This window comes from Crinia signifera, chromosome 6 (assembly GCF_055691185.1).
Source record: "Crinia signifera chromosome 6, ASM5569118v1, whole genome shotgun sequence".
NCBI lineage: Eukaryota > Metazoa > Chordata > Amphibia > Anura > Myobatrachidae > Crinia > Crinia signifera.
In genome coordinates, this window is record NC_139222.1 from 190075229 (window position 1) to 190094533 (window position 19305).

The 19305-nt window shown below is 43.4% G+C and overlaps 1 protein-coding gene across 1 annotated transcript in view; it reads left to right on the forward strand.

Moving 5' to 3' along the window:
• Positions 1 to 2363: 2363 nt before the first annotated feature.
• The window catches only part of DNAJB12 (DnaJ heat shock protein family (Hsp40) member B12), a 51401-nt gene continuing 34459 nt past the window's right edge, over positions 2364 to 19305 (forward strand). Inside the window, exon 1 of the mRNA XM_083148461.1 lies at positions 2364 to 2572. Coding sequence (XP_083004587.1) covers positions 2440 to 2572 — 133 coding nt within the window. The 5' untranslated portion in view covers positions 2364 to 2439. The remainder of the gene's footprint in view (positions 2573 to 19305) is intronic.

The window sequence follows — 19305 nt, forward strand, 5'->3', positions numbered from 1 at the left end:
GCAGGCCACCAGGATAAATAGGGAAACCCTGTTGAGGGGTTAGCTGCAGCTAAGTCCATAGTCCTGTGAGGGGCTTCCGGGTGAACACCACTAACGGGTTAGACTCCGCACCCTCATAAGGGATATTCGTCAATTCCCTATAAGCCTTTGCGTCCGTGTCTAAGTATCTGCTGTATGCACCCTTACATCAAACCTCCATCGTTCTGCTACCAGCCATTGTCCACTGACCCACGTCAGCCACAGTTGGGAACACAGCGCCCCCAATACCTGACAATAGGACTCTATCACCATAGTAAATAGGATAAAGCACTTTGGGGGTCATTCTGATCGGTAAGCTTGCAGCTTACCGAGTCCCTGTGACGTCGCCCCACCACATCGTATACCCTTTGGGGGGTGGATGTGTTAGGAAGACATGTGCCCGCAGCAACCATCAAATGATTTCCCCTGCTTTCGCAAATATGTCAGTTGAGACTGACTTATATTTGCGGCCACCGAAACAAAGACAGGGTGTACCAGTGATATGTCTGTGAACAACATTGTTCAGAGATATCACACAACATGCGCATGCACGAACCGCCAGACAAATGGTGCGGCGTCCATTTTTCTGGTGATTCCAGTAGTGCTGCTGCCTTCATTATAAAAACACCACTGGGCAGACACAGATGGGGTAGCCATTGAGCATGGTGTCCGATTCAGACCTGCTCGCTAGGCTGCATATACTCACTGCCTAGCGAGCAGGTTAACGCTGCCCCGCCGATGAACACATCTGCTCACATTACTCACCATCAAATTCATTTTCCTCTATTCACTATAAAAAGTAAGCAGGAATTACATTTTTGTTGAACGGTGGTGACGTCTTCCGCCCACCCTGCATTTGTGGGCATTCCAATAAAACATTGGGTGCCCACCCCAAAACGCTCCCTGCCTGTCAATCAGGCAGCAAGCACCCCGTCTAATGCTCGCTGCGGGGGTTTGTACATGTGCATTGTGGCTTATGGCTATGCGCAGACCTCCACTATAGGGCTAAATTCGGACCTGAATCGACCCCTTCGAACAGGGAGTTAAGGTGAGATTTGTGTTAAGGGGAGTTAAGGTGAGATTTGTGCATGGATGGGTATATGTAGATTAGATTTCAGCCCCATTGTGACATCAGTACACACTGCTGCATCTGTCTAGAGATATATCTGCAGATATACAGTATCTTTAAGTGTGTACCCATTTCTGTGAAATCTACTGCATTAAGCGGCCCAGTAGGGCATAGCAACAATTCATAACATTATGGGGAAAGAAACTGCAAGTTGTACATTATTTTATGGAGAAAAAGGGGGTTATTCTTGTAGATTTGCAAGGCTATGAATTCGCAACCTTGCGAGTCCACCAAACCCCGCATTGTGAATGGTTGGCTGTCGCCACCCATTCGCAAGGGCAACTCGCTCGCAGGGGCTTGCCAATGGATGTTACACAGTAACATCCATTCGCCGCTTAGTGGGATCCACCCACATCATTCAATGGTCTGCGACCATCGAATTATGGCAAAGGTGCACGCATATAAAAGTGACTCTGAAGTCACTTACATATACGTGCACTCTGGGAAGGAAATGGACGAGTAGCTGACAGTCGGTGATGAACGCAGCCCTGCTGTGAACAAAACAGAATAAGCCCCATAAATTTGTCCTTTTTTTATTTATTGATCAATTTCTGCCACATTACACCTAAAAATAAGATTGCCATATTGTGAGGCAAATACATTAACATACCAGTACGGATGGTGTAATGGTTAGCATTACTGCCTCACAGCACTGAGGTCATGGATTTGATACCCACCATGGACCTAACTGTGCTGAGTTTGTATATTCTTCTCCGTGCTGGCCTGGGTTTCCTCCGGGTACTCCGGTTTCCTCCCACATTCCAAAAATATAATGGTAGGTTATTTGGCTCCTAACCAAAAAAATTAACCATAGAATAAATGAGTGTATGTGTACATGTGGTAGGGAATATAGATTGTAAGCTCCACTGGGGCAGGGACTGATGTGAATGTGCAAACATGCTCTCTAAAGCGCTGCAGAATATGTATGCGCTATATATGATAAACTGTTAATAAATAAATAATACCATATGAACAAAGTGAGCACTACAGTGAAGGCTGAAAACTGAGTACATGACTTGCTATATAAATAACAGCCTTCCTGTTTTCTCACTTGCTTTCCAAATGCAATCAATTACGCCTAATTAGTCAGAAAAAAATGCTTGCCAGCACTTAATGCATGTGTCATATATGTGGGGAAAAAACAGGAGCGTGTTATTAGGTCACAGAGCCAGGCTGACAGGTTGCGTTGCACACGCTGTCTGTGACTGGCTGTCCGTAGCTAGGGGGTGTGACGTCATCACCCAGCGCCTGAGAAGCGCCGCCTTCCAGTCTCTAGTAGCTGTGATTCCGCAATGGAATCAAACCGGGACGAGGCTGAGCGCTGTATAGGGATTGCCCTGAACGCCATCAAAAGCCAGAACCCGGACAAGGCGCTGCGCTTCCTAGAGAAGGCACAGAAGTTGTTCCCCACAGATCGGGCTCGTGGTAAGCGCTACGGACGGTAACCGGAGTATCGGGGGGGTGGGGGCGGGGAGCTGGCTCTTGGGCAGCTGTTGCGTCACATCTGGTGTCTGCGCATGCGCTTAGAGTATATGATGCGCAAAGGCTTCTGGGAGTTGTGGTTTTCCTTGATCATGGAGTTGTGTAAATGCTAGGCGTGTAATGGTTTTACGGCTGCTTTTGTTTATGGTGGGTTTGCGTCTGTTACCATAATACAGATTCGGGCCAACTGAATGTTTATTCCGTTAGCTGTACCTATAGTGGTGTGATATACAGATGGATCAAAGATGGAGGCGGACTACATCTTCCACAGTGCACCGCCGCTATGGAGTACAGTCAGCCAAAAGCAGCAGTAGCTGCAAATGACCGGCCTGTGTATACCAGGCCCAGGCGCTGTGCTAGGAAATAGTCACCCAGTTCTTGGTTAGGATGGCTCCAGCCTCAGCCTGGACCCCTATATCTCTTAGGTGTCTATTTTGCAATGGTATTCATGTGGCGTCCACTGCTAACTAACGTGAATAAATAACCGGCTGTATAGTACAACATTGTGCTTTTAATTAAGGTTAAGTGTTCTGATTGTGTTGAGATGCATTAGATTAATTTACAGATATTGGGGCAGCTGTATTAAGCCTTAACCAGAGATAAATGCAAGGGTGATAAAGGGCCAGATGCACTAAGCTTCAAAAATGATAAACAGCCAGTCAGTCAGCTCCTACCTGCCATGTCACAGGCTGTGTTTGAAAAATGTCAGGCAGGAGCTGATTGGCTGGCTGTTTATCACTCTCCATTTTATCACTTTTGAAGCTTAGTACATCTGGCCCAAAGAGAGATAAACGTCCAGCCAATCACCTGCTAACTGCCATGTTAAAGGCTGTGTTTGAAAAAAGTCAGTAAGGAGCTGATTGGCTGGACGTTTATCTATTTATCACCCTTGCATTTATCTCTTGTTAAGGCTTAATACATCTGCCCCATTGTATCTTATGTTGCCCAGCAGAATTTTGTGTAATGCTGCTCTTCACTGTATTTAGCAGGAACATCTATGGATCTGAGCCTTGTTTTGTCCCTTTCTTAATCCTGGTCAATGTCAGATGGAGTGTTGAACACAATCGCTCTTCCGGGACTAAGTAAAAACCGGGCCTGGATAAGACCCCGGAACGCGAGATAGAACATCAAACTCTGCATTCTGGAGCTTGTAGTGTCATGGCCGAAAACATACAGGGAGGCTTTATTCTCTCCCCGGCATTCCAGGGTCTTCTCCAGGTCCGTTTTTTACCCATACCCCACTCTTCCAAAAAGAAAAAGAGATGGACACCATAGTGTTTAAATTGCTCAGTGCTAACATATGGAAAGCAATGGAGAATCCTGTCTCCCCATACAGTAATGTTTGTGTGCCGGGCTGAGTGTTCCCTATTTACTGCAGTGATTCCAAATAGAGTGATATGAGTGCTAGTTGTTTTGTATCTGTAAAATCGCTGTTGTGCACATTTGTTAGTAACCAGAGGTTTGATGTTCAGTAGTCATACAACCTATTGCTGCCAAGTGTCCCATCAATTTCTTTGATAAGTGACGTAGTATTGATTTAGAACATAACAGTGACCATATAATGAGTTGGCCTCTGAGAAGCTTTTTTCTGTTTAGTTCAGTAGTTTAATATGGTTGTGCATTCAGATAGACTAGGAGACTATCCCACTGTAAGGTTTCTCAAACAGTAATGATGTAATTGAATACATATTTTTAGAGGTATAGTTCTAATGCCATCTCCAGCAGTCTGTGTCTAACTTTATCTAGGTACCCTTCTGAAATGCTAATTATACCCAGCAAACAATGGACAGTACACAGGAGTCAATGATCCATTCAACAAACAACCTACAGTATGTGATAGTCAATGTTTCAGGGGTTTACTCTTTAACCTGTGAAAAGCAAAAATACAGCTTTTTCACTCCAAAACTTCAGAATACCCCTGCAATTTCATTTGCATCTTGGGAAATCCTACTATTACACCTCATTGCATTGCCTAAACCCATGTGCACATGGCAGCTAAGAAGAACCTAAATGCGGAAATACATTAATAATATTTCAGAAAGGGGAGCTGCAATGATACTTTCTTAAGATGGGTAGCACAGTTCTCTGTTAATAAAATAATTTGTTCATATAAATGTGGTGCCCTTTCTTAGTAGTCCCATTAATTTGGAACAGCACTGCCCCTTCTAAATTGTAAATGACAAAGAAAAATCTTTGCAACTTAGCATTCATTTTGTATACATGTCAAGAAGTGGATCCTGGTGAGAAATTACCAGGAGAATTCAGTTATTTCTCCCTGCGGCCACCACTAGATGATACAGAACAGAGCACTTTGGTCGGGTTTAGCCCTTTTACACACCAAAAAAACAATTTAATATTGCCCCATAGGGCTGCAAGTCCAGGGTGTGGTTCGGCTTCAAGGAGGGCGAGTTGCAGTGTTGTTGCCAGCGATTCTATGCAGTTGAAACAGTAATTCATACCAAATTGGATTGAGCCATAATACAGGTTGAGTATCCCGTATCCAAAATGCTCGGGACCAGGAGAATTCTGGATAACGGATTATTCCGTATTTCGGAATATTTTAATATTTCAATTATGTATTTTGAAGTATCTTGCATGTATGCTGTATAAACACGTAAAATACACACAAATATATTTTATTACCACATAAAATACACACAAATATATTTTATTTGTTCAAAAAACAAGGTTTCAAAACATGAAACAAATAAAATACACACAAATATATTTTATTTGTTCAAAAAACAAGGTTTCAAAACATGAAACAAAATTTGTGTACTATCTCAGATATTGAATTTGAATGCCAAGCAATCATTTTCTTGTACATATATAGTGCCAGTTACATATCATGTCACCAGTAGTGCTGTTACAAATGTCCCCAGTGAGTTTTTAGCAAAAAAAAATTTTTTTTTCACTTTCTGGAATGTATGGTTTTCGGAATAATTCGGATAACGGATACTCGGATACGGGATACTCAACCTGTAGTACATAACCGTTTTTTCTATTGTGTAGATCTAGAAAAAGTGCAGCAGAGTCAGTAAGTTGTTTGATATGAGTAAAGAATTTCTCATTGTGCCCAATGATGTTTAGATAGCGTTAGCTTGAGAATCAATAAACAGGGCTTTATATAACTTTCAGAAGCATTGCTCATCTAGAGGTGCATTTAAACTAGGCAATAAACGATACACACAATCATGATATTGTTAATGATATTTTCGTGCATATTGTCTAGTGTGTACTCACTAGATTGGTAATGATGAGCCCACCTATGGGTCATTGGTAATGACCTCCTTGTGTTTGTATCCCTAGAGCCATTCTAGTTGCAGGGTCTTCATCACTTATTTTAATTGAGCAAAATGCAATTTCATTACTATTCCCTCCCATATCCCAGGTAACAGTTGTAACTTGACAGTGATGGCAGAAACAATGCATCTACAACCATTTAATAATTCATCAGAAATATTCATAAAATAGTGACACACTTGGTAAACGATGAACTGTTGAGCCAAATAAACCTTTTTATACTGTATGTATTGTATCTACAGAAACCCTTAAATACTATTTCCTAAAGAGCAGGTTCCATTATCATTAAGTCTGCGGTATTAATGGTTTGCCACCTTCCATTTGATTGGTTACATGAGCTCAAATTCAACATTTAGTTTGGGTAAAGTATTTGGTGTATTGAATCCGTGTCCATAAATGTAGTCATTTCTAATTAGACCAGTAGGAAGCAAATAGGTTACTGATCCTTCTCCCTTTTACTGACGCTTCTGGAGTTACAATGGGGACATTTAGTGTCAGAAATACACACCTCAACCTCTTTTTCTAGCATATTTCAAAAGGGTGGACATCTGGGCAAAAGTAAGTTACAGAGCTGAAGTTGGCTGTCATACCCCTGGTGCTGGGACTTTTCGGTATAAAGAGATGCAATGTGATTGCAGTGAAATTCATGGACCCAAGAGTAAGGCATCTGTTCCATATGTTCCCTATGTACAGTGGATATTTTCATTGAATGCACTTTGTTGTGTACCTCTTCTCCAGGACTTGCCTTGTGACACTGCTGGTTAGGTCAATTCCTTGCAATCTATGGATACAGTTGCAAGAAATAGTATGTGAACCCTTTAGAAGTACCTGGGTTTCTGCATAAATTGGTCGCGCTCATGGGAATGGCCAGATAGTCGCACTCATGGGAATGGCCAGCATTTCATGGGCATTCCCATGTAAACGCTTGGTGTTCCCATTGCAAACACCAGCTGACCTCTCTGGATGTCAGCTGCCCGCCCATTTCCTCCCGAATGTGCACGAATATATAAGAGACCTGAAAGTCAACTTATATATGCATGCACGCACCACATCTTTCGATGGTCCCCCTGACATGTGAATGGATGTTTATGTAAAACCTCCATTTGCAGCCCCTGCGAGGGGGCGGGCGGGCGTACCACCATTCACAGGGTGGGTTCTTGTTGACTTGCAAGGGTGCGAATTCGCATCCGAGCGAATCAACCAGAATAACCCCCATAGTGCTGTGTGCTCCTTCGAAACAACTCAACTTTGGTTTCATCTGTCCACATGCTATTTTCCCAGTAGTGCTGTGGAACATCCAGGTACTCTTTTGCAAACTTCAAACGTGCAGCAATATTTTTTTGTGGACATCAGTGGCTTCCTCCGTGGGGTCCTCCCATGAACTCCATTCTTGTTTAGTGTTTTAGGTATCCTAGATTCGTCAACAGAGATGTTGGCATGTGCCATAGATTGAGCATTCTGCGTTGTGCTCTTGCAGTCATCTTTACAGGACGGCCACTCCTAGGGAGAGTAGCAACAGTGCTAAAATTCATCCATTTATGAACAATTTGTCTTACCGCGGACTGATGAACATCAAGGCTTTTAGAGATATCTTTGTAACCCTTTCCAGCTTTATGCAAGTCAACAATGTTTAATCGTAGGCCTTCTGAGAGCTCTTATGTGCGATGCATGGTTCACATCAGGCAATGCTTCTTGAGAATAGCAAACTCAAAACTGATGTATGTTTTTTATAGGGCAGGGCAGCTTAACCAACACAATCTCATCTCATTGATTGATTGGACTTCAGGTTGGCTGACTCAAATTAGCTCTAGGAGAAGGCATTAGCCTAGGGCAGGCATGTCCAAACTGTGGCCCTCCAGCTGTTCTGAAACTACACATCCCAGTGTGGCTTGCCATAGTTTTAGCACTCACTAATAGCAAAATTGTGGCACGGCATGATGGGACTTGTAGTTTCACAACAGCTGGAGGACCATAGTTTGGACAAGCCTGGCCTAGGGGTTCACATACTTTGTCTACCCTGCACTGTGAATGTTTACATGGTGTGTACAATTAAAAACATGAGTGTATATATAATTGTTTAAACTAATACCATACAAAAAGATTGTGTTTGTCTATTGCTGTGACATATTTATGCGGAAATCCATGTAATTCCAAAGGGTTCACATACTTTTTCTTGCAACTGTATGTAAGTGGAACAGACATTCTATTTAAGATTCTTATATTCCAGGATACATTTCATTCAGCTGACAGATGAAGATACTGGTAGAGATTATGGTAACCTCATAGGTTGTATCAATTATTCACAAGGGCTTGTGCCGTGGTAATACAACAGGTAATTGTGGTCTTGTTTTTTCACATATCTGGCGACACTATTCTTTAAAACACTATACTGCTGCTTTCTTCTTTCCCAAAGCTTAAGTAATATAGACCACGTGATATGTTTGGTTTACATGCTTTGGGGGTATTCAGTTAAATGTTAGTTGCCTCACACATCGTTTTAGCACAGCTAAGGTATGAAGACCAGTTCAATGATTAAGCCTGCGACTAGGCATCATGCCTAGAATAACACTTAATACACTTATTTCTTGACCGCAATGAGCTTATCGTGGGACTGAAGGTACCCATACACAGTACAATTGCTTGGTGCGATTAGATGCGTGCTCCCGTCACACATTTCATGGCACAGCTCAAAAAGTATGTGCTGCACATACTTTTTGTACTAGATCTCATCGCATTGCATTGTAAAACCGATGCAATCTAGACCAAATTGTATACAATAATTGTACAGTGTATGAGCACCGTTTACCGTTTTCATACTGCAAATGCTGGGTCGCACCCAAGATTAGGACACTGGTCCTATCTATACATGTTAATCTGCCCCACTTGTAGTGCACATGGTTTTGCCCATTTTGAGAACAAATTTGTACTGCGATCAGATCTGAAGAAGGGCCCATATGTATCCTCCTGGTGTACTAGATGGTGTCTTACAGTTCCCATCTTCTAACTTCTATTCACACATGGTTACTCGCAGAAGAAATGGCTTATTTTGGATTATTTTATTCAATAACCCAGGGAACCAGGACAGGCAGTTTACAGTGGTTTCCAAAGTGTAATGGTGTGTACACACGGTGAGATTCCCTTGCTATTCGACTTCGAAATTCCCTTGCTATTCGAAGATTTGAGTGCTATGCAATCATTGCTATCTCTGTACTTTTTACAGGGTGTGGTATAGGGGTCCGACAGTCATTATCCCGACTGGCCGGACCCAGACAGCATGGCGAGCGCAACAAAGCCCCTTGCGGGCTCGCTACGCGAGCCACCTATTCTATTCTCCCTCTATGGGGGTCGTTGTCCCCCACGAGTGAAAATAGCCGCCGGCTGCCGGGAACCAGGCATTGGGTGATTGCCTGTCGGGATCCCGTTTGGCACCCTTTTTACATACAATTCATACAATCTGCACTATATAGTCATTGCTGCCCTGTCTATCTGAGTTTTGATTTGTGCTGTCACGGCAGCGCGCATCGGGATCGCAAGGTAAAAAACCTGTGCGATCTGCATGCGATTTTGACTATATAGTCAAAATCTCATGCTGGATTGTACCGTGTGTGTACACAGCATTAGGTCGTAAATCTTTAATAGATTTTTTTTTTTTATTAAATCTTTTCAAAATTGTTAAGTTTAGGAAGGTTTTCTAGAGCATTTTGCTTTTTACATTTCTATTGGTTCATATATAGATGGACATATATCTCTTCTTTCTATAAATGGGAAATGTTGCAGACAGTCTCTTGAATAATTAACCTGCACATTTGTCAAGTAAGGGATTGCAAACTTCTTTCCTGAGTCAGCCAAATAAATGCCTACTAAGATTTGGAATGTCTGGCCCTCTTGCAGTGCACATTCCATCTCTCCTTGTGACCTACAAACATTTCATTTATGAACGGATTCTAATTTGGAACTCCCAGGGCAATTTTTTTTTCTTTCTGCTTCCTGCACAGCATTTTTTTTGTTTTGTTTTTTAATTCAACCTATGTTTATTGCTTAATTGAAAGGTTTATGTGATTACCGTATGCACTCAGATATAACAGCAAAGTTTGTACAGATATATATTTATTTCCCCTAAAACAGATTTTATTTAAACTAAATACAGTCTGACATAATTAGAGAGGGAAAATGTAAGGCCAAGAGAAACACAAAGTCCTGTAATACAATATCAGTAGAAAAGTACAAAAATATTATTATTAATAATATAGTTTATTTATATGTCACCACAAGGGTTCCACAGTGCCTGACAATACACAGATGAGCAAAGAACAATACAAGAAAGATTGTTGTTTACAGTACAAATGCAAAATAAAACCGTTGCAACAGTGTACACTGATGCAGTTATAACCGTGTCAGATATCTATTCTAAGAAAAGCACATGGAGAGGGCCCTGCACATTAGAGCTTACATTCTAAAGGGAAGGGGCAAACAAACTGGGGTGACACAGCAGGGATAGAAGCAAGCCTAAACAGAGGGTTAGGATGAGAAATGGTTAGATTTAATGAAGAAGTGGGTCTTGAGTTCCCAATTAAAGTTTTGTAGGGAGGTGGCAAGTCTGATAGGGAGAGGTAGCGAATTCCAGAGATACAGAGCTCAACGGCCAAGTCCTGGAGGAGGAAATAGGAGGAAGTAACCAGTTTGCAGGAGAGGCGACGTGCATTTGTGCAGCAAAGAGGGTGGGATGGAGTGTGAAATGTATAGCATTGTGATTTGCTGCCAAACTAATATACAATAAGACATAATACAAAAGCATAAGGTAAGTGTAAAGTAAGTAATCTATATAAAAAAAAAAAAAAAAAAAAAAAGAATCTGTTGGGTCTTTTAGGTTTATGGAACAGCCGTGGGTGGTAGCTTAGGAAGCATTAAGTAGCATTAAAGGCAGAATAAGGCATTTTTGAATGATGTAAGATCTTCCATGAGCATATAACGGTAATTAAGCAGCCAGAACTCTGGAGTATTAGATAGGTGGAGACCAGTAATTAACATTTACAGTCTCCTAACTGTCCACCAATAGTCAGTTATTTCTGGGCAGAGCCACCATATATGTAGTGGGGAACCCTCGGGACAAATGTCATCGCGAACACAAGTCTGAGATAATTGTGAGCATCTGGTGTACATGTACTGGGCACCTATACCATCTGGTTAAAATTTTGTATTGAGTTTCTAGGACCTGGATTGAAGATGAGCTGGCAGACATAAGGCCCATACACACTGGGCGACTTTGAGCTGAAAGTCGCTCAAAACAGCAGGTTTGAGCGGCTTTCAGCTCAAAGCCGCCCAGTGTGTATGGCCCGGCGATGAGCGCTGCTGCGCGCTCCCGCAACATCGCTGTGCGGCTCCCGTCCCATTGGCAAAGCGGGGTTTTGAATTTGGTGCCAATTCAAAACGCAGCATCAGCGGCCAATAGGAAACGGCCGCGGCGAGCCAATCAACGCTCGCCGCGCTGTTTCCGCCCCGCCCCCGGCATCTGACATCAGACTCCAGCGGGAGGGCGAAAAGTCGTCTCCACGCCGGCGGAGCGCTCCTGAAGACGCGAGAAGCCGCCGGAGGACGGCGCAGAAGACGGCGGCGGGGAGAAGAGTTCCGGCGCTGCTGAAGAGGCCAGAAGACGCCGGGATCAAGACAGAAGATCTCCGGCGCCTTCTGCAAGAAGAAAGAAGATGGCTCCCGGAGAGGCCAGAGGGGGTGGGAAGCAAAAGAGCTGACGAAGCTCCCCCCAGCGGCCTCTCCCAACACCAGGTAGGGGCCTTTGGCCTCCTACCCCCCATCCACCCTAGACCACCGGGTGTCGGGCACTAGGCCCGTGGGCACATTCAGGCCCTTCCGGCCTGTGGGCGCATTAGTCGAGCCCTCTTGGCCCGTGGCTCATTTGTTTGTTGGGCCCTTTAGTTAGGAAGCTGGGCCCTCCAGCATAGGTGTTGCACTGTGGGCAACACCTGTGCTGGAGGGCCCAGCTTCCTAACTGGGGGGCATATGATGTTTGGCACTGTGGGGGGCATATCCGGCACTGGGGGCATAAAGTTTTGTCATGTGGCCACTCCCCTTGTGTCATATGACCACTCCCCCGATCACGCCCCTTTTTGGCTCTTTGGCTTGACCAACGATATTTTTCGGCTCTTTACCTCTGACCAGTTGGCCACCCCTGATGTAGGGGAAGTTGTATGAAAAGAGAGAATGTGTAGTGCCAAAGTTATTGGTAAGCCAAGAGCGATCTGGATGGAAGGGAATAAGGAGGTGATTCTAATTCCCTCGTTCCCATGGATGTGCGGGTAGGATGAGTGCTGGGGATGGGCGGCTGACCTCACAGGCTGCCTGCCCCATCTTCGCCCTGGCACTTGCAAATAAGTCAGTTCCCAATGACCTTTATTTGCAAAGAATAAATTAGATGGCCGGGACCATTGAGTATTTCTCCTGTAGCGGAGAAGTGCATGGGGATGTGTCTTCGGTACACATCCCCCTCACATGTAAATGAAAGGATTCAGCGGGGGTGGACGGGCGGTGGGAGGCGTCTCTGGTGCTCGGTGAGCTGCAATCTTCACTGCTTACCTAGCTAACCAGAATCACCCCCCTAGTCAGATGGCGTAGAAAATGCCCTGACCTTTCCCCGTGTGTAGGCCCCATACCATCTGAGGCTTCAAATCCTTTTATTTAGTTTTATTTATTTTAGGATGGGTTTTCTTAAATTTCCCAGAAAATAATATAAACTTATTTTACTTTTTACAAGTTGTTGTTGTTCTTGTTGGTTTTTTTGTTATTCCATTCTTTCTATGCTCTTTTTGTTAACTATGTATTGCATGCTGAAATCATGATGGTAATAAGGTATGCGTTATCGTTACCTTTTTTTTTTTTCTGGTAACTAGGATATGTATGTATGTATGTATATATGTGTGTGTGTGTGTATATGTATATTTTATTATATGTATGTATATATATATATATATATATATATATATATATATATATATATATATATATATATATATATATATATATATGAAATATAGAGTGCGCTAAATACAGTTCAACAATTTTAAAACAATAAGCATTTATTTATAGTCTTCACAAAGACTTTCGATTAAAAAGTACAGCTGGTCTGTTATTGATACAGATGGTGTTGTAGGCCCAACGCGTTTCGTCAATAAATTGACTTCATCAGGGGCTTAGCGAACAATAAGTCAGCAAGGCGTAAAATCACTGTAAATAATACAAATAGTAGAGTTCATTTATATGAACATAAATACAAAAAGCACATCATGGATGACGGTCATGATAAGGAGTGGAGGACAGCGGAGAGGAAAAAGGAATTTTTATGCCTTAATAAGCTCCTAACATAATAGGTAGCAGGCGTGAGGATTTTAATCCCGTTAGGTAACATCGAATACTTAACATAGAAAAAGCAATTAACATAGTCCCAAGGGGTACAGAATCACCAATAGTGTGTAGTCACCTAATATTGATAATATTAATACCTTAAGCCGAATTGGCGGATCACAAACGGGCGCCATATTGGCTGCGCCGACGTCATACCTAATCATTAGTGGTTAGGCTACAGCTGGGTGGGCGTACCTCCACCGCGTTACGCATATCGGCTAAAGGTGAAGGGATTAGTTAAAGATCATCATTTGATTATCCATATATTTTTTTCCCATAGATTTACCCTTTTCCTATTAAGGTACATCTCTGAAACACACCTGTGTGAATGACTTTTTTGGGTCATTGACCCCGCAGACGTATTTTCAGCTTTCCTGTGTTATACATGCAAGTCATTATACTTTCACTGGAGAACATCCAGCTAGAAGTGCTGGTGAAGGTGCGCATATAGCATTTTGTAATATTTACATTACTTCCTATAGTATGAAGGTGCGCATATAGCATTTTGTAATATTTACATTCTTCCCTATAGTAACACCCTCCACCTACTCAGGCTGTGCATTGGGTATCATTCCGTCATTTGCTGGACACTGTATGTGATCCGCCAATTCGGCTTAAGGTATTAATATTATCAATATTAGGTGACTACACACTATTGGTGATTCTGTACCCCTTGGGACTATGTTAATTGCTTTTTCTATGTTAAGTATTCGATGTTACCTAACGGGATTAAAATCCTCACGCCTGCTACCTATTATGTTAGGAGCTTATTAAGGCATAAAAATTCCTTTTTCCTCTCCGCTGTCCTCCACTCCTTATCATGACCGTCATCCATGATGTGCTTTTTGTATTTATGTTCATATAAATGAACTCTACTATTTGTATTATTTACAGTGATTTTACGCCTTGCTGACTTATTGTTCGCTAAGCCCCTGATGAAGTCAATTTATTGACGAAACGCGTTGGGCCTACAACACCATCTGTATCAATAACAGACCAGCTGTACTTTTTAATTGAAAGTCTTTGTGAAGACTATAAATAAATGCTTATTGTTTTAAAATTGTTGAACTGTATTTAGCGCACTCTATATTTCTTTTCTATCTCTATTTGCCTATCTGGGCCCGGCTAACAGGGTTCTATTAGAGTTGCCGCTTTCATTACCATCTTGGGCGCAATAGGGGAACCTTCTTCTGTGATATATATATATATATATATATATATACTGCAAAGGGTACGCTGCAGCATTGAATGCGGGAACGCCACTGCCACTCAGCCTGGATAAGCACAGGTTTGCTTGCAGTTCTAGGAATAGTACTGCAAGCGGGATGCAGTGTAAATCCCGGCGGTCGGGATCCCGGCGTTCAGAATCCCGACACTTTCTCCCTCCGGGGGTGTCCACGACACCCCCGGAGGGAGAATAAATTAGTGTGCTGAGCGTAGCGAGGCATCGGGCCCGCTGCATGGCGAGCGCAACGAGCCTGCAAGGGGGGGGCGATCCATGCCCCCCCCCCTTGTCGGGATTTCTGCGATCGGGATTCTGAACGCCGGGATCCCGACCGCCGGGATTTAATACTGAATCCCTGCAAGCCAACCTGTTTACTGGCTGTGAGCACTGTTGTATAAGTTTATGCTGCTGCACATGAACATTTCGCCCGGTGAAGACATCACGGGTAATTGAATTGATCCCGTTATTGCAGGAGGTTCTGACTTATACTGGGCACACATGTAAAGTTTTGCACGGTTTGTCACTGGGACAAAAAATATATATATTTGGAATTTGCAATAATGTATATGTTGTTGATTCAAATCTGTTGGCTAATCATCGTTTATATGTTGGCTCTGGTTATCCAGTTTTTGCTGATCACCAAATGATTGGCTCTGTACAATTTGGACCGCACAAGTTAGTCTCCTCCATCCATCATGCTGTTCATGTTCCACGTTAAGGCAGACTGGTTACAGTGGATCTCCATTGGGATCTATAGCGTGTTCCTTCTGGGATATTTCAAGTATTTCTTCATTGTGAAGCAATATGTTAACTGTTTGTTGACACTGGCTGTCTATATTTCACTTAAACCTCCAACTGATGTAGTACAAGATTCAATAACTCTGTTCCCTTATAAATGCCTGTGTGCATGGTTTTATTCTGGCAGTGACATTGTTCCATGTACTGTACATACGCAAAGTATGATTGCTGCTGGCGGTATTGACTTGTTCTGGATTGGTAAAGCTTATGGTCTCTGACTGCGCCATCAAGGTCTCGCTTTGCTAAGCTGACTCAATAGTAATAAGGCACCTTTTACATTATATCACTCACACACATACTGTACATTATGCTGCTTTCACACTGCCAAACCTGCTCTGACCCGTTTTTTTTTTTTAACATTTCTTTAACCAGGTCAGAGCAAATTTAACCCCATTCACACTGCATGTTGTAAAGAGTATATTACTGGTTAATTACAGTTTTTGTAGTTTTCACATTGAACCCGTTGTGAAAGGTACATGGTAATTAACCAGTAATATGCCATGCAGTAGGCAGAGCGGGTTCAGGGGGTGACATGGGGGCGGCAGCCACAGGTGTCAGTAAAGCAGCGACACACACACATGCCAGCCAGCACCTAGTAACACCCCTCTCTCCCCTGGTACCTGGCAGCGAGGTAGACAGCGGGCGTGCACGGGTCACTAGGGGGGAGCTGATTCTGCTCATTACATATGCACATATGAATGAGCCGCTCATTGCATATGCACATATGTAATGAGCGGGTTCCATTCATTAAATATTCACTGCACTGAGTCCTATATACCGGTTCAGAGCCGTTCACACTGCATAAAAAAGGCTCTGAACAGTGTAGGACTCTGCTTTTTACCCGTTTACAAATACTGGTTATTTGTAACCGGTAAATGCAGACTGGCGCTTTCTCACTGCAGCTCTAACCGGTTTAAAAGGCTAAAAAAAATGGCAATATACCGGTTAAGAGCTGCAGTGTGAAAGGGGTATATTAAACACGGTTACATGGTTCAATTTCTCTTCTGCTACATTCCAACGACTGGTTATTTATCTGAATACAAGAAATTTGACTTCCTGCCAAGTTAGTGTAGTACTGTCCTTATGGATCAGTCATGTACCTGTAAAAGCCGCCTTCTCTCATCGAGCACCGATTACGTTTGAGCCTAGCACGCCTAGAAACATACTGTATTATTATACTTCATTTTCTAAATATAAACTGTCACTGATACCCCTTTTAGACATACTACCCGGGATTTTGGCCAGGTTTACCCGGGATTTTCAACCCAGGTCACTCCCAGGATTTTAGTAACTGACCCCCTTTCACACTACACCTCAAATCCGGGAAATACCCGGGTATACCCCTTTCACACATAAGCCAGGCTTTTCAAGCATTTCAGTGTTTCATCATTAAAATGGGGCACGCCCCGGCAGCAAAAAAAAGCAACATCACATGTTTAAAACTGAAAAACCCGGGTAAACCCATTCAGACATAAGCCGGGTATTCTACCCGGGAGTTAAATACTGGGAAAAACCCTGGTCAATTGCAGGTGCTCAGTATCCGGGAGTGAAATCCCAGGTATACCCTTTCAGACATACACTAGTCCCGGGTTTGGGCGCGTGAAAAAACCCGGGATTTTCGCGTATGTCTGAAAGGGGTATGAGTTGCTCCTTCGCATTTCTTAGGAAAACAAAATGGAGCATCTGTTGTACAGGTATATGTGTTTCTAGAGTTTAGGCGTAATGTCTTCACTTGGAAATATTTGGGCAGCAGACTAACAAGAAAAGGCTTCCCCAGAATCCAGCTGTGGAAAAAGTGCACATCTAGGCAGGTCTGATATGAAAGTGACTAAGCACCATGTGTCATTATGATTAATCTGCCACTTTCTACCAGTTCCTCTGGTTCAATACCAATCCTAAGTACCTAGTACACTGTAAGTAAACCTGGAGAAAAGTATACAGTCTGTATGAAAGGGCAAAAGCCAAGTCTGATCCAGGCATCTTGCACTTTGCATCATTGTACTCGATCTATCATATTACACTAATTCCTCTGCAACATTCGCAGTCTAGCGAACAAGTCAGCGTTCGCACAGGGGATCTGCACATATACGCGCATGTGCATATCACTGCTCTACTTTCCCCCATATTCACCACGATCCTCAACGCCTCATTTGAGTTGTGCAAGGTCCCCTCCTGTTTCAAATGTTCCACAGTTGTTCCAGTCCTCAAGAATCTACTGCCAAAGATCTGAACTACAGGCCGATCACTCTGACATCTGTGCTCATGAAAGCATTCGAGCGACTGGTGATGAATTATCTTAACGAAGTGACTGGGTTTCTCCTGGATCCTTTACAGTTCACCTATCAAGTGAACATGTGTATTAAGGACGCAGTCAACATGGGTCTGCCCTTTATTCTGCAGCACCTGTATCTCCTGTGAGAGTTTTATTCGTAAACTTCAGCCTGGTGGGTAAACACAATCGTCCCCAGGTCTCAGAACCTACTTGCTCCTGGATAATAGACTTCCTGTTGGACAGACATAAGCCAAGTGTTAAAATACGGGAAATTTGCGCCAAGTACGCACAGTCAGCACCGGGGCCACCCAGGGATGTGTTCTCTCAACCCTCTTCTCCCTGTACACCAATGACTGCTCTTCAGAGGAGCAGTCAGTGAAAAGTCCTAAAATTCGCCTACGTGTCGGACTTATCAGGGAGGGGAGACCACCTACTGACTGGAAGTGGACCGGCTGGCAGTGCAATCTTTACCTGAATCCATACCAAACAGTAGAAATCATTGTGGACTTAAGAAGGAAACCAACTTTAATATCCCTGCTCGAGATCCTCCAGCACTGTAGTGCAGTCAGTGGATGCCTTTAAATTCCTGGGATCTAAAATTGGGGTCTAACACCATCATTGGAAAGGTGCACAAGAAGCTTTTCTTCATGAGGCAACTCAAGAAATTCAGCATCCCAGAGAAACCAATGCTTCGCTTCTACTCTGATAGTAGAGTCTGTTTTAATCTCCTCCATCATAATATGGTACAGCTCCAACAGGGAAGACACAGGCTACAAAGGGTGAGGTGGATGGCAAGAAAAATCATCGGTACTAACTTCCCCTCTGTTCAGGAACTGCACTTGTCCAGGCTGAAGAAGGGAGGATAATTGCGGATGCATCATGGCCACAACTGTCTGGCAGGCGCCACAGGACAAATAGGCGTTCAAAAAGCTTCCCCAAGCAGTTCACCAGTTGAAAAAAGACTAGTACGCCCAATCCTACAAGCTGTAAATAATAACAATCCACTGCTCCATGTAGTTTATGTATGTTGTATGTCATAAGATACATGATTATGTGGCGACGTGTTATGTCATCATCGTCCCCTGCCTCATGCAATTTAACAGGAACTACCTGGCCAATAAAGCTGAGTCTAACAAAGATGCCCAAAGCTAACTGATTCATAAGATCTGGCGTGTCATTATGGGCTCAGTTTCTCACTAGGCTTTACTTTCTTACGGAAATCCTTTGCCGCCTGGTACCAACACTCCACTTCAGGGAGATGGTAAGGTTTAGGGGTGCGGGTGCAAGTGCGTCTCATGCACAATAAAGGAGGCATTTGCCAGTGCTCCATGTTATATACTGGCAAATGCCTCCATTTCAAACGCCCACTATCCACGTCAGCCCGAAGCGTGGCGAGCGCATCGGTACGCATCCTCCCGACCTGTTCATACCCCCACTATCCACGTCGGCGTGGAGTTGATTTTATAAAGTGTGGCGTGTCACCGAGTCCGAAGCGTGGCAAGCGGACGCGAAAAATGAGCCCGAAGCTTGCTAAGTGCAGCAAGGGGGCACTCGCCACGCTTCTGGGCTCGGTGGCTCACTGTGCTCGCCATACTTCTTAAAATCAAGTCCACGCCGAGGTGGATAGTGGGGGTATGAGCAGGTCGGGAGGACGCATACCACGTT